At 44.0% G+C, this 13572-nt stretch overlaps 1 protein-coding gene across 2 annotated transcripts in view; it reads right to left on the bottom strand.

The window, feature by feature from the left end:
* The window catches only part of cpne5a (copine Va), a 67169-nt gene extending 58020 nt beyond the window's left edge, over positions 1–9149 (bottom strand). For both annotated transcript variants that reach the window (XM_084016045.1, XM_084016046.1), the window contains exon 1: positions 8800–9149. In XM_084016045.1, coding sequence (XP_083872171.1) covers positions 8800–8909 — 110 coding nt within the window. In that variant the 5' untranslated portion in view covers positions 8910–9149. The remainder of the gene's footprint in view (positions 1–8799) is intronic.
* Between the last annotated feature and the right edge of the window lie 4423 nt (positions 9150–13572).

The following is a 13572-nucleotide window of genomic DNA, read 5'->3' as shown; positions in this document are numbered from 1 at the left end:
TCAGTGCTGCCCCGCGGCTCTCTGTTTTCTGACTGAAGATGGACATTTTCTTTCCACTCACACACCACGGGGTCAGCGGGTCGACTTTTTGTCTAATATGGCCTTAAGCTGTAGCTCAGGGGTGAAACGGTCAGAGAACAAAACAGGGGAGAGGCAGAGGTCAGCTGACCTTTTACAGTACAAACTGGAGGACTTGCATTATTAAACCTAAATTATTCAAGGTTTTTTTTTTTTGGAATTCATATAAAGAGACATCTACAAAATATTTTGCAGGAAAGATAATCCTATACACACACATTAAGAAGTGCTACTGCTGGAATTAAACAAATACATTTTAATAACTACTGATAAAACCTTATGCACTCCTGTATTTCATTATCAGAAACTATCTCTGCCCGGCAACGAAACCCGAATCCCGAATAACGACAGAAGACCATACATGGTGACGTTTGGATCCCACAAACTCCTCTCCTCTTCTAATCCGGTCCCGTTATCAGTGACAGACCCATCTGCTGACCTTCACCGTGATGGCACCAGGTGTCTTCTCCTCCTCCATCTGTTTAATTATTCAGTTTCTGTTCAACCTGGGATGTCTCCGGGTCGACAATACCTGCTGCAGAGCGCTCCCCGGGCGACCGTCTCGCTGGCAAGCGACAAAATCTCACTCATAAAACTGCTAGTGTAATAAATGAGAACGCACGTACACTGTGACTCCCTGTTTCCGAGTGGCTTTTGGCGCGTGACTAATGTCTGACCAGGGAATAATATCGCCGCTAATTGCACAGTGTGACAGCTCGGGTTTGTGCAGAGAAAGGGTTTTTTTTGGCGATGGAGCTGAGGGAGATGCACACACTGATACTGGCTGTTAGAACCCTGGCAGAGCACTTTGCACTTAGCCTACTGTGAAAAACCTCAAGCTGAACATGTCTTTTCAGGCACACATGAGCCGTGTGCTACGTAAACCGGAGACTTCAATCACCATCAAGTCTACACCGCAAAGCATTTCTAAGCTCATACATATTTTGAAACGACTCATAATTGAATTGAGATAGAGAAAGGAAGCTCTGCGTGGATTCAGTGGAGTCCAGGGGTGTTTTAAGGATTTGAGGAGCCCAGACCTCTGTATGGGGATCTCTCATGCTTTGACTCTGGCACCATGTGTTCATAATTGTGATGTTAAAAATATTAGAAATTTTTAGGAAGTATCATTAGATTGAGCAAAAAAATGTGATCATGTCGACAGGAAATGCATTTAAATACTTGTACTTGAGCATTTCTATTATATGCTAGTTTTTTACTTAGACTTCCGAGAGGGAAATATTGTATTACACTACATTTATCTGACAGCTTTAGTTCCATAACAGATTGAGATTATTCAAACAGAATAGTGGTGGTGTATTATTATATCAAACTACCCAGCAGTATATGAAGTCATTCAAAGCCAACTTTACCAGCTGCAACATTAAAGTGATGAACATTAGATTAGATTAAACTTTATTATCATTGTGCAGAGTAGAAGTACAGAGACAATAAAATGCAGTTATTTATGTATCAATAACTAGACTACAATAATGTTTATGTTTATTTTCTGCGTAATGAGTGATTTAATTTTTGGGTTCATAAAGTATAGGCTACATTTTGATGATAATACCTTTGTAAAAGGAGTAATATTTTGAGTTCAAGACTACTAGTATTTTACACTGTAGACAACTTTTCCTAGAGTACTTCTTCCACCACTGTATGTTAACATCAGTGTATGGAAATATTAAAAGGTTTTTCTGTCAGATTACATCGTTCTCTTTTCTCTCTCCATCCGTCTCTCTCTCTCCACTGTGCCGTTGATAAAACTCGTTCTCACACAGTTTTCAGTGATAATAAAATGAGTTCACTGTTGTAGTCAATAGTAAAGCATACAAAGAAACTCTGAGGATACGACTAATTGTTAGTCAAGGATGTGCTGCATACCATAATGAGCAGCTGAGTTTTTAATTGCTGATATTTAATTTGATATTTAAAAGGCCAATAAGGATGGGCTTTGGGCATTAGCAGCAGCTATAAATGCTGTGATGCATTATATTGGAAATTTGTTGTGCAGATGTCTTCATTGTTTTTGTCCCAACCAAACAAACAATGAATGGAATGAGGTGGGTGGAAATACAGAGGTCTTTAGCCAGATCTGTCAGGAAATCCATCCTATTAGGGTTATAATAAAGGTTCTAATAATGGTTATAATAAGGGTTATAATACATGTTATAATAGGGTTATAATAAAGGTTCTAAGCGTTTTAAGCCTTGAGATGAGCCGGCCAGCTAAGTGATGGAATTTAAACCAGAATCTGATGACATTTGGTGCGTTGAGACTGTCAATTCAATCTGATCAAAGTTTGTTTGCTAAAAATTAATAAGAAAAACGTTTTGATTTTTACTTTGATTTTCTTTGCTTGTCAAATGAATATCAACTGAAAGACTTGAGCTTTGAAGCCAAGTTTCCAGAGCTTTGAGACAGAAGTGACAGCTGTTCAAAAACGATTCTGTTGTTTGCATTGCGTGTTTGGCCAACATGTAGACAACATTTCTTTCCTCTGGTCTAGCCAACTGTGCACCCTCAGAGGAGTCAACATCTCCATGGTAACGCTGAAGCCAGTGATTGGTGTAATGTGCTGTATAACGGCCACACAGTGGTTTACTCTGTACATTCTTCACTACGGAGTTGCAGAAGGGTCATTTACGCATTTGCAGAATGCAGGGCACTGCATTGTGGGATTGTTATAAGACGATGTTGTACTGTATTGAGACTACGTTTCCCAATCCACTGTGGATGTTGTAAGGTCATCATATTTATATATCCTCTAAAAGATCAGAATTCAGAAATTCAAACAAAATGACATGAGGGGATATTTAATATGGTGCACTAGCCTACAGGGAAATAGGGAGTGATTTTGGACTCGGCTTGTCGCCTGTATTGGGTACTTTCAGTGCCTAGTTATTGATCTCCTGTCAATCGATGACAAAAGCTTTCAGTCAAAATGCAGTTGGTGTCAGACATATTTAAAGTCGCAGTCGGCAACATTTGTTTGATAATATTCACTGAAACCGACAATATGCTCCGATTGAACAACATAACACAGGCGCACGCCTCAAGCTAGGCTACGCTAAATGACGTTAGCAGTTGCTATCTATGAGTAAGTTAGCCAGCCTACCTCTGTGTAGCGTGTACTCCACGCCGTTTATCGATGAGAGAAGACACGGGCGCGCTCACGGCAATCTGGTGCATGCGCACTGACGAGAACTCGCTTGGAGGGAGCGGAGGAGCTCGGTGGTAGAGGGGGCGGGGCCTGAGTGTTGTAAACATTCGAAATTTGACCGACTCGATCTGCCAGACTTGCCGACTGCAGCTTTAAAGAAGCAGTATGCAGCCTTTCGGGGATTGGCAGAAATGGAATATAATATTACCAGGTTAGCGTTTAATCACCTGCGTTTACGTGACCTTAGAATGAGTTTGTATCTACATGCGGCCTCCATGTTTATACAGCAGCTCAGAATGAACAAACCAACCACTGGCTCTAGATAGGGTCATGTGCGTTTTCGCATTAGCCACCTAGTTCTCCGCTTGCAACACGGGAGAAGTTTCTTCTGGCTTCAATCTGAAACCTCACTGCTGGATGCCACCAAATCCCTACACACCTGCAGGACTTTTATTATACTCAGGATGCCTTGAAATATTTCCTCTTGTTTGAATTTCCATGTCCCTTGACTCCAAAGAGAGCCTGTGTTCATTGAGTTGGATTGAAAAAATATTGTTTACTCTATTATGTAAACCTAAACTCCAGTTTGTTTCCTTCCGTTTTTAGGTTTAGTTACTTTGCCGTATGCATTTTCTTGGACCTAGCATGACAGTGAAATGCAAAAAACACAATCTCATTATCTATTTTTGAAAGCAAACAACTACCAACCAGCTGTTCTCCAAAACTTAATTTGAAGGCGTATAACACAAATGAGAAACAAACAATTAGACTAACCTACAGCTTCTACAGAAAGCTGTAATCTTGTCACTGTTTTGTACCTTGTGGTTAAGCTTATCTTCTACATACGACACATTCTGGCTGATTATCCATTTCCCCACAGTGTAAATGAATTGTACTTGTCAAATGCTTCAGCTACACACAGCTCTGTGGCAAACACACACACACATTCTCAAACACACGACTAGAAATGTCCCTTCTGGCTACTGTATGACATATCTACTCAAATGTTATCTAACAGAAAAATTACAATCTCAGTAACCTGACAATGGGAAGCGTGTTTCAGCCTGCGGCTCAGACTCAGGAGGGGGCCTTCAACATATGCAACATAATGTGAAATCTTCACAAAACAACCTGTCACACTTAAATCCACCAGCAGCTCGCACATTTCCCAGACAAGCTGTGATGTTAGGTCAAATATCCCTCGATACAGAAATCCACTGACATACTCCGCTGACCCTTAAGGTTCTCTGAAAATAGTGACAAACGCGTCTCGATGCTTCTGACCCCCGAGGGAGTGCGTTGGTGTCTTATTGCTGCACCGCCCTCTTGACTTTTCCTGTCGTTCCAATCAACACTTTTGAGATGACACAGCCTACATGCAGAGTGTTATACACCACCGGCACGGCACCAGAGCTGGGTATCCAAGGGATCCCCCCTCTGCTACCATCAATCCCAAATGAGAATATATTAATAACACTGACACCACCACAAGCCAAGAATCTGGGATCCAAACTCATTTTCACTGTGTCAGAGGTTCATGCATAATCATCCGCTTCATCGACCTGTGAGACTCGCCTGCTGCAATCTTAACGTCCCCAAATTGGAATAGAAAAAAATAAAAAACCTACCTGCTCTTGGCACCCTCGTGCCTCTCAGCCTCAAACCCCCCCAAAACAGATGCGACACATCACATACGCAGACGAGCCATCCTGCGAGATAAAAGCTGCATGTTTGCCCCCAGGTCAGTCTTAACCCAGAACACAATATGAAGAGCGCACAGTAAATTAAAAAATGTCTCTCTTACTCAGTTATTTTCTTCATATTTTATTCTCTTGCACAATGCAAACTAGTTCAATTCAATCTTGCTTTCTGCCAGAGAAAAACAAAAAGGATGTTGCACACCGCACACACAAAGCGGGTCACAGGGTTTGATTAAATGGGTAACCAAGACTGAATCGGATCAACAGCTATTAACACAGCAACAACAGCAGAGTCGCAGGCCAACGTTTGAATAAACAAAAGGTTTTCACACAGCTTGAATCCCAATTGCTCGGCTGAGGCAATTGTTTTTTGACAGATCGAGCAGCGACGCCGCACATCGTAATCGTCCTGATGATTTCATTAGACTTCCCTCTCCGCCGCTATGATTGCCTCCGGAAGAGTTCGGATCAAATAGCACGCCACATGTTTTAAGAGTGACCCCTGGGAACCGCAATCAGTGGCATTGTGCAGCAGGGATGTTCCCCTGCGAGCATTTGTCACAGGGAGCTGGCAGTCACGTGACCTCTCGTGTGTTTCACCAGGTAATGAATCCCTCGGGAGCGGAGTGGCCCGGCTGAGTTAGATTCCCACTAGTGCATTGCTTGGATGCAGCGCCACTCTAACCAATCTATCACAGCAAACGAATGGTTACAGCGAGCGCCTAAACAGCAGCAGAAGACAGGAGGAGATGGACACGGTGCATTGTCTTCGTTCCTGAGGAAACGGGCGATGGGGGCTGATAAAGTTCACTGTTCAAGCTGTCAGGTGGGAGGCTGAGCGCAGTGGAAGAGAGGGTGGCTTTGTCAGCTTATTGCACTTTTAACAGCTTACCCGCGGTGTGTTTGGACGCGTTGCAAAGCACCAATCATTTTCCATAATATGCCCTCTGTTGACGTGTTTTCAAGTGGGAGGGAAATAAAAAATCCAAGCTACGACCTTGTGCCTGGCGGTTTCACTGGAGCATAAAATGTATATCATGTACTATCAAATCTGGGCTTTCCATCATAACGTTGTTATTTTTTCCCCCTTCGATCCCCTCTGGGTGAGAACTTTCTAACAAATGAGATGCGAAACAAGCTAATCTTTCAGAAGCAACACATCCTTGTTCCCTCGCGCTGGTCTGATAAGGGTTGTAAACCCCTGTGAAGGTTGTCAAGTTTATCAACTGTAGTCCCTCATTCTGGTCTCAGAGGCACATACAGTTAACCGGCGTGTACAAATCATTATGGACATCCTTCTATGGATCTGTACTGTGATAAACCATAGAGAAACGCCAGCAAAAAAAACATTTTTAATTAGATGAAGATCCATGTGTCATTTTTTTTTTGTCTGTGAGCACATTTTTCCCCCACATTCATTACCAAAAGTGTGCTTCACAGTGGAACCGCAGAGCCGAGGCCCCAGTTTCCCTGAAGTCATTGTACATGGGAACTCGGAGAACGGTCTGGTAAGCTGATATAAGGAAAGGGCACATTTTACAACCCAGCAGGATTCACATTTACTACTTTGCTCATCATTAAAGCATGATGTAGCAAACCACATAGACAGCTTGTGAAATATTCATCAGAGCTGCTTCAGTATTTACTAATGAACACACTCATCACTGCCATGTAAGAGGTGGGATCAAGCCTGTAAGAGCACCGGGGGACCACCGGCCGTAACCACCGGACTGTATTTGCTGGCATGCATTTGGTAAGTCAGATGTAGAAATAGTAGGAGCCACTTGAGTTGAGGATCCATCTTATCGCCCGAGTTGGAGCTCGCAGCTAAGGAGCAGACGCTCTGGGTCTCGGCTCGCTGGCTAACCTGTGAGCAAAACCAATCAGAGCTATAGACTGGGAACAATGCGCTATCACAGTGAGATGCACTTGTTTCGATAAGGGGTCGGCCGCTTCACTCCCTCCAGTTTGTCAGGGGGGCTTGCTGTCATATTGGCAGAGGGTTATGAGAATGCCTGCAGGGCTGCACGCCTCAATTCAATTCCATGTGCCCCGCAATCTCAGAGCTTTCAGGCTTGCTAAATCAATTACACAGAGTTGTGGTGCCTGTGCCTCTCACCCGCATAACACCCATTGTTTGTTTGTTTGTTTTTCTATTGGATGGAGCAATTGGGAGGAATGTATTTAATATGTGATCACATTTCAGAGGTGTCCAGTGTTTGATCTTTGAAGCAATCCTCAGAGGTCAGACATGAGCTACTGTATGAAAGAGAAGTCTTTGCATCTTAAACAGATGATGTTTCAAGGCCCAATGAAAGCAGGAATGCATTCTTCTTCTCTATCAAACTGTGTCCAGGGGCAAGTCTTTGTCTGGAGAGACATAAATGACAAACAGGGAGCTTCATATGGACCAGGGGGCATCAGCACAGTCCGCAGCGTATGATGGTCTGAGGGGAAAATACATAAATGTGTACCAGCTGCTAGTCCCAAAACACACGTACGAAACCCATAGCCCCATATAACATCACACACACACACACACACACACACACACACACACACACACACACAGACACTTTCTCTCGCATCCATTTTACACGCAATGAAATAATTTTGGTTACATAAACGCTAGACCCTACAGCTGACCTATGTAGGTTTTAACGCTGTTCATTTTCATTCAACAGCCCGCCTCCACACATAGCTAACCTGTCAATCCTATAAAGGTTAACCAATTTCTTTTGAAAGGTGATTAATTAATAACTATCCAATGTGGGTTATAAGGTCGCCTTCACAGCAATAGAATTTGAAATTGGATCGAATAGCAGCCTTTGCAACAAAAGTGAGCGAATGCAGAATTCAAGAGGATGAGAGAGAGAGAGAGAGAGAGAGAGAGAGAGAGAGAGAGAGAGAGAGAGAGAGAGAGAGAGAGAGAGAGAGAGAAGCAATGATAAAGGATGTTTGGCATCTCTTGCCTGTGGCTCAACATACATCAACATACATTCATATCTGAAATCTCTGCGGGATCCTTTTCAGCAGCAGTGCACATGGGAAACGCATCATTAACATGATACTGATGCAGCCAGGAGCCACAAAGAGTTAAACACTGTGGATTATGACAAACATGGTGTACAGCTCAGGAGGTGCTGGAAACACAAATCTATTGATTAAAAAAAAAAGACTGTATAGGTGTCGACCTATAGAAAGCCACTGTATGTTGCAGCTGCATACTGGATGTACCTGCGACCAGCGCTGCCCCACCCAACCCGGGCAAACCACTTGCCACTTTTGGGGTGGGAGGCGGGGGGGGCAGGGAATCAGTTTACAGCTAATGAACATCGAGAGGCGAAAAGACTTATTTCCAACTGACTCGTGTCGCTTGCAGCGACCACACAGCCTCACACGCGACAAGTTGCCTCCGGGGAAACCTCTCTGGCACGCCAACAAACTCTACGACGGTCGATATCTCCTGTGGCTGAGCGCGCAAAATACACAACCGGCTGTGGACCCGAGAGACGCAGATGTGGGTTTATCTAAATATACATATTAAATAAGAATCGGTGCGATGCATCGGGAAAAGCAAACAAAAGTTTAGGGGTTTACAGCACGTTGTGTGTGTGGGGGGAGAATTGTGGGCATCACTAATGTCAATAAGGTGTGGTGCACATAAGTCGTGTGTGTCTTTTCATCAGAACCCTAACCTTAAAGTTGTTTTTATTATTATTATTCTAACTGTTAAACATTGTTCTTATTTAGCACCAATGCGTTCCCACAGTAAAGTGCACCCATAGCGCGCGCGGAGCTCCCCAACCCCCTGACGAAGTCCCGGCAGCAGCATCAGCACCGGAGCGGACTCACCTGCAGGACACGGTGATCTCCACTTTGGTGGCCGGGATGCTCCCGCTGATGGGATCGAAGTCACACACCGTCGCCGTGGCCTCCACTTTGTCCATGACGTCTCCCTCCATGTGCGCACGAGACCCGAGCCAGCTCCTCGAGCCGCGCAGAGTCCCTCTGAAAGCGGAGAGTCGACGGAGGGGAGCCGGAGCGCGACGGACGGACGAGCCGGAGCGGAAACGGTCCAGACAAACCTCTTAAGTGTTGTCCACTGGACGGGCAACAGCATGGAAAGTTTACTGGGAGGCTGCAGCGGCGAGTTGGTTGGAAGTATCACATGCCAGGACGCATCAGCGCCAACTCCGCTGTTCACCAGGCAAAGAATGAGCTCTTCTGCCAGAGCAGCGTTGGAAAAGTAAAAGCTGTGAACTCCTCCCCTCCTGCCTGCATTCTCCTACATGCAGGGCTGCGACTCACACAACTCGCTGCAGATCCGAGCTGTCGCTCTATGGCTGCCGGATCGTTATTCTCGCTCCAAATTGGAGGAAGAAGAGGAAACACATAAGGGCACGGGCGTGGATGTTGACCTGGATTGTAGAACAGATGAATATAGGTGAACTATTATTCGATGAAGCCGGTTGTGACAGTACAATCTTCTTTTCTTGCTGGTTTAAGAGTGGGGGTGGGGTTTCCCTGCAACATTACAGTACCGCCTTAAATAAACCATACAAAATGAAACGTTCAAGCTGAACCTTTAGGTCACCATGAATATATGAATCGTTTATTTTCACTCAGTGTTCCCATCAAATTCATTTCCGTTTCTCCAGAGCGACCAACTCTCATGACTAATCGGCTGCGTGGTGCTCTTTCAGCATCTGGACAGCTCCTCAAACTCCTCCAGCTTCAGTCACTGCCACGTTCCTCCTTTATAGAACTTAGGATGCACTTTTACAGCGAGGTTTTTGGAAACTCAAAGATGCTTTACATGAGATACAGAATTCAAAATACTCAGATACAAAGAGAGAAACACGATCCAAATACAAAAATATGTATTTTCCCTCCACACATCCACAGGTAAACTGCTTTGCCACTGATTGTGTGGCACCTTGTGTGGCACAATTTCTGACATACGGAAACCATACTCTACATATGCTAAAACCTGAAACGCCTTTGCTACATATGTTCCATAGCTGACTTATGAATCATGCAGCCATGGGAACAATGAGGTCTATGAAGCTATCCATCACTCTCCAGGCCTCATTTCTAAGCAGCCAGCATCATGGAAGGTTAGCTCACAGCAGTAACGCACTGCTGCTGACACACTTCGACCCCAGAGAGCGACACTCGGGCTGCACACTTTCGGACACCACCAGAGTGCAGCTTCATCATTAGTCATGTTCACTCAGTAATTAGGCCCCTTGGTGGCCGTTGGTTGATTTTTAGCTCCCTTCAGTTTCACGTTCCCTGCCGCCTCCTGTGAGCTTCTCCACTCCCCCCACCCACAGCCGCCCAGCTTCCTATAGCTGCAGCGGCGGTGTAATTACGGCTGTATGGACCCTCTCTGTGGGGAGTTGTTCTGTGTGTGTGTGTGTGTGTGTGTGTGTGTGTGTGTGTGTGTGTGTGTGTGTGTGTGTGTGTGTGTGTTCAGCATCAGCAAATATTACATTTATCACGATAATATATGATGTATTTGGTGTATAGGAATACAGCATACAAATGAGTCTTTCCTCCCAGATATGGTTCAAAGCTGTTTGACCATCCAACAAGTGCTTCGATTGCAGCATACGGACGCATTCGGGGCGCTTTCAGACCGACATTAGCATTGCATTTGTTACACTGTGAATGATGATGAGGTTGAATCAGATGTTAATAACTAATAACAGCAGAACAGCTTTAGCTGAAACCAGGGCTTGTAGTTCTCCACTTTCATTTACGTTCAGACCGGTAAACACTCAGAGTGCATCACCATGTGTCGTCTTTGTGATGTCCTAACATCATAAACAGCCAGAAGAAATAAGCAGAACTAATTATGTAAATACAATCGAGCAATAACATAAACATGAAACTGGCAGCATATTATGTGCTTACGTTTTTATTGTATTTTGTGCTTTTCAAATAAAAAAAGGGATATGCTCTTTTCTGTTTATTTGTGCGTTTATGGCCATTAAACATTCTAGTATAAAACAATAAAAAGATGTTTTGAGAAAATGTGAGTCACTGCATACACTATAGGTCTGTTAAGCATGCTGGTCACCCAGAACTTAACGGCGTTTGCTACACTGATTTTCCAAGGACAGACACAGAGGAGCACATTCACTCACTCACTGATGCACACATGCATTATTTTAAATACACTCAACAAAAATATAAACGCAACACTTTTGTTTTTGCTCCCATTTTTCATGAGATGGACTTAAAGATCTAAAATTCATTCCAGATACACAATATTACCATTTCTCTCAAACATTGTTCACAAATCTGTCTAAATGTGTGATAGTGAGCACTTCTGCTTTGCTGAGATAATCCATCCCACCTCACAGGTGTGCCACATCAAGATGCTGATCTGACATCATGATTAGTGCACAGGTGTACCTTATACTGCCCACAATAAAAGGCCACTCTGAAATGTGCAGTTTTGTCTCACAGCAAAATGCCACAGATGCCACAAGCATTGAGGGAGCGTGCAATTGGCATGCTGACAGCAGGAATGTCAACCAGATCTGTTGCTCGTGCATTGAATGTTCATTTCTCCACCATAAGCCGTCTCCAAAGGCGTTTCAGAGAATATGGCAGTACATCCAACCGGCCTCACAACCGCAGACCACGTGTAACCACACCAGCCCAGGACCTCCACATCCAGCAGGTTCACCTCCAAGATCGTCTGAGACCAGCCACTCAGACAGCTGCTGAAACAATTGGTTTGCATAACCAAACAATTTCTGCACAAACTGTCAGAAACCGTCTCAGGGAAGCTCAACTGCATGCTCGTCGTCCTCATCGGGGTCTTGACCTGACTCCAGCTCATCGCCATAACAGACTTGAGTGGGCAAATGCTCACATTCGATGGCGTCTGGCACGTTGGAGAGGTGTTCTCTTCACGGATGAATCTCGGTTTACATTGTTCAGGGCAGATGGCAGACAGCGTGTGTGGCGTCATGTGGGTGAGCGCTTTGCTGATGTCAATGTTGTGGATCGAGTGGCCCATGGTGGTGGTGGGGTTATGGTATGGGCAGGCATCTGTTATGGATGAAGAACACAGGTGCATTTTATTGATGGCATTTTGAATGCACAGAGATACCGTGATGAGATCCTGAGGCCCATTGTTGTGCCATACATCCATGAACATCACCTCATGTTTCAGCATGATAATGCACGGCCCCATGTTGCAAGGATCTGTACACAATTCTTGGAAGCTGTAAATGTCCCAGTTCTTGCATGGCCAGCATACTCACCGGACATGTCACCCATTGAGCATGTTTGGGATGTGCTTGACCGGCGTATACGACAGCGTGTACCAGTTCCCACTAATATCCAGCAACTTCGCACAGCCATTGAAGAGGAGTGGACCAACATTCCACAGGCCACAATTGACAATCTGATAAACTCTATGCGAAGAAGATGTGTTGCACTGCATGAGGCAAATGGTGGTCACACCAGATACTGACTGGTTCTGAGTCCCCAGACCCCCAATAAAGCGAAAAAATGCACATTTCAGGGTGGCCTTTTATTGTGGACAGTCTAAGGCACACCTGTGCACTAATCATGATGTCAGATCAGCATCTTGATGTGGCACACCTGTGAGGTGGGATGGATTATCTCAGCAAAGCAGAAGTGCTCACTATCACACATTTAGACAGATTTGTGAACAATGTTTGAGAGAAATGGTAATATTGTGTATCTGGAATGAATTTTAGATCTTTAAGTCCATCTCATGAAAAATGGGAGCAAAAACAAAAGTGTTGCGTTTATATTTTTGTTGAGTGTATAATAAATGCAGCTGTGAGCATGGTTCTCCAGGGCTTCGACTTGTGTGTGTGTGTCTTTTTCAAGTTTAGTATAATTACCAAGCACACTAGAAAGTCTATCATCTATTTTCTGTGCAGTCTGAAAAAACACATATGGAAATGAAGCACTGTAGCCTAAATGTACCATGGAAGAAATATTAAAGTGGAATGTCTTTGTTGATTCAGTTTCTCTCCGTTGAAAATAAACATTTTTCAAGGACAAATATGCCATCTTTGGCAAAGTTTGCTGCGTTCCTGCAAATAAAACTCCTGTTTAAATGACTGGATGAACTTTCCGTATTCTGTTTTCTTGCCCACTGGGAATTAACATGTCACATAAGCAAACTACCGGCATCAGACAGCAGCAGAATATGGCTAGACATATTTCTATTAGTATAGTCATGTTCACCGTTCTCCTATTTTATTGAATGTTTTCGTTTAACCGGGTGGCAACCTCCTGTTCTGAAAAGTGAAGCAAATGCAAAAGTGCCTTAAAGCATTTTGTCTGCTGGCCATCAGGGGGCGACTCCTCTGGTGGCAAAAAGAAGTCCGATTGCATGGAATTCTATCAGAAAATTACCTCAGTAAAGAAAAACATTAGTTAACAGTCTCAAGTCTTCTTCAAAGCAGCATAATGTCCATTTAGTAAATTATGGTTCATTTAGAGTAAAAAAGATGATAAAGCGAGGTATTCTTTAGGGCGGGCCTACCTTATCATTGACAGGTTGCTACAGCATCACAGCCTCGCTACCACGCTACAATGCAGTTAGCTTCTAAGATGACTTTAACA

The sequence above is a fragment of the Eutrigla gurnardus genome (genome assembly GCF_963514095.1).
Source record: "Eutrigla gurnardus genome assembly, chromosome: 8".
Classification (NCBI taxonomy): domain Eukaryota; kingdom Metazoa; phylum Chordata; class Actinopteri; order Perciformes; family Triglidae; genus Eutrigla; species Eutrigla gurnardus.
The sequence above is the reverse complement of the archived record's forward strand: the minus strand, read 5'-3'. Positions and strand labels throughout refer to the sequence as shown.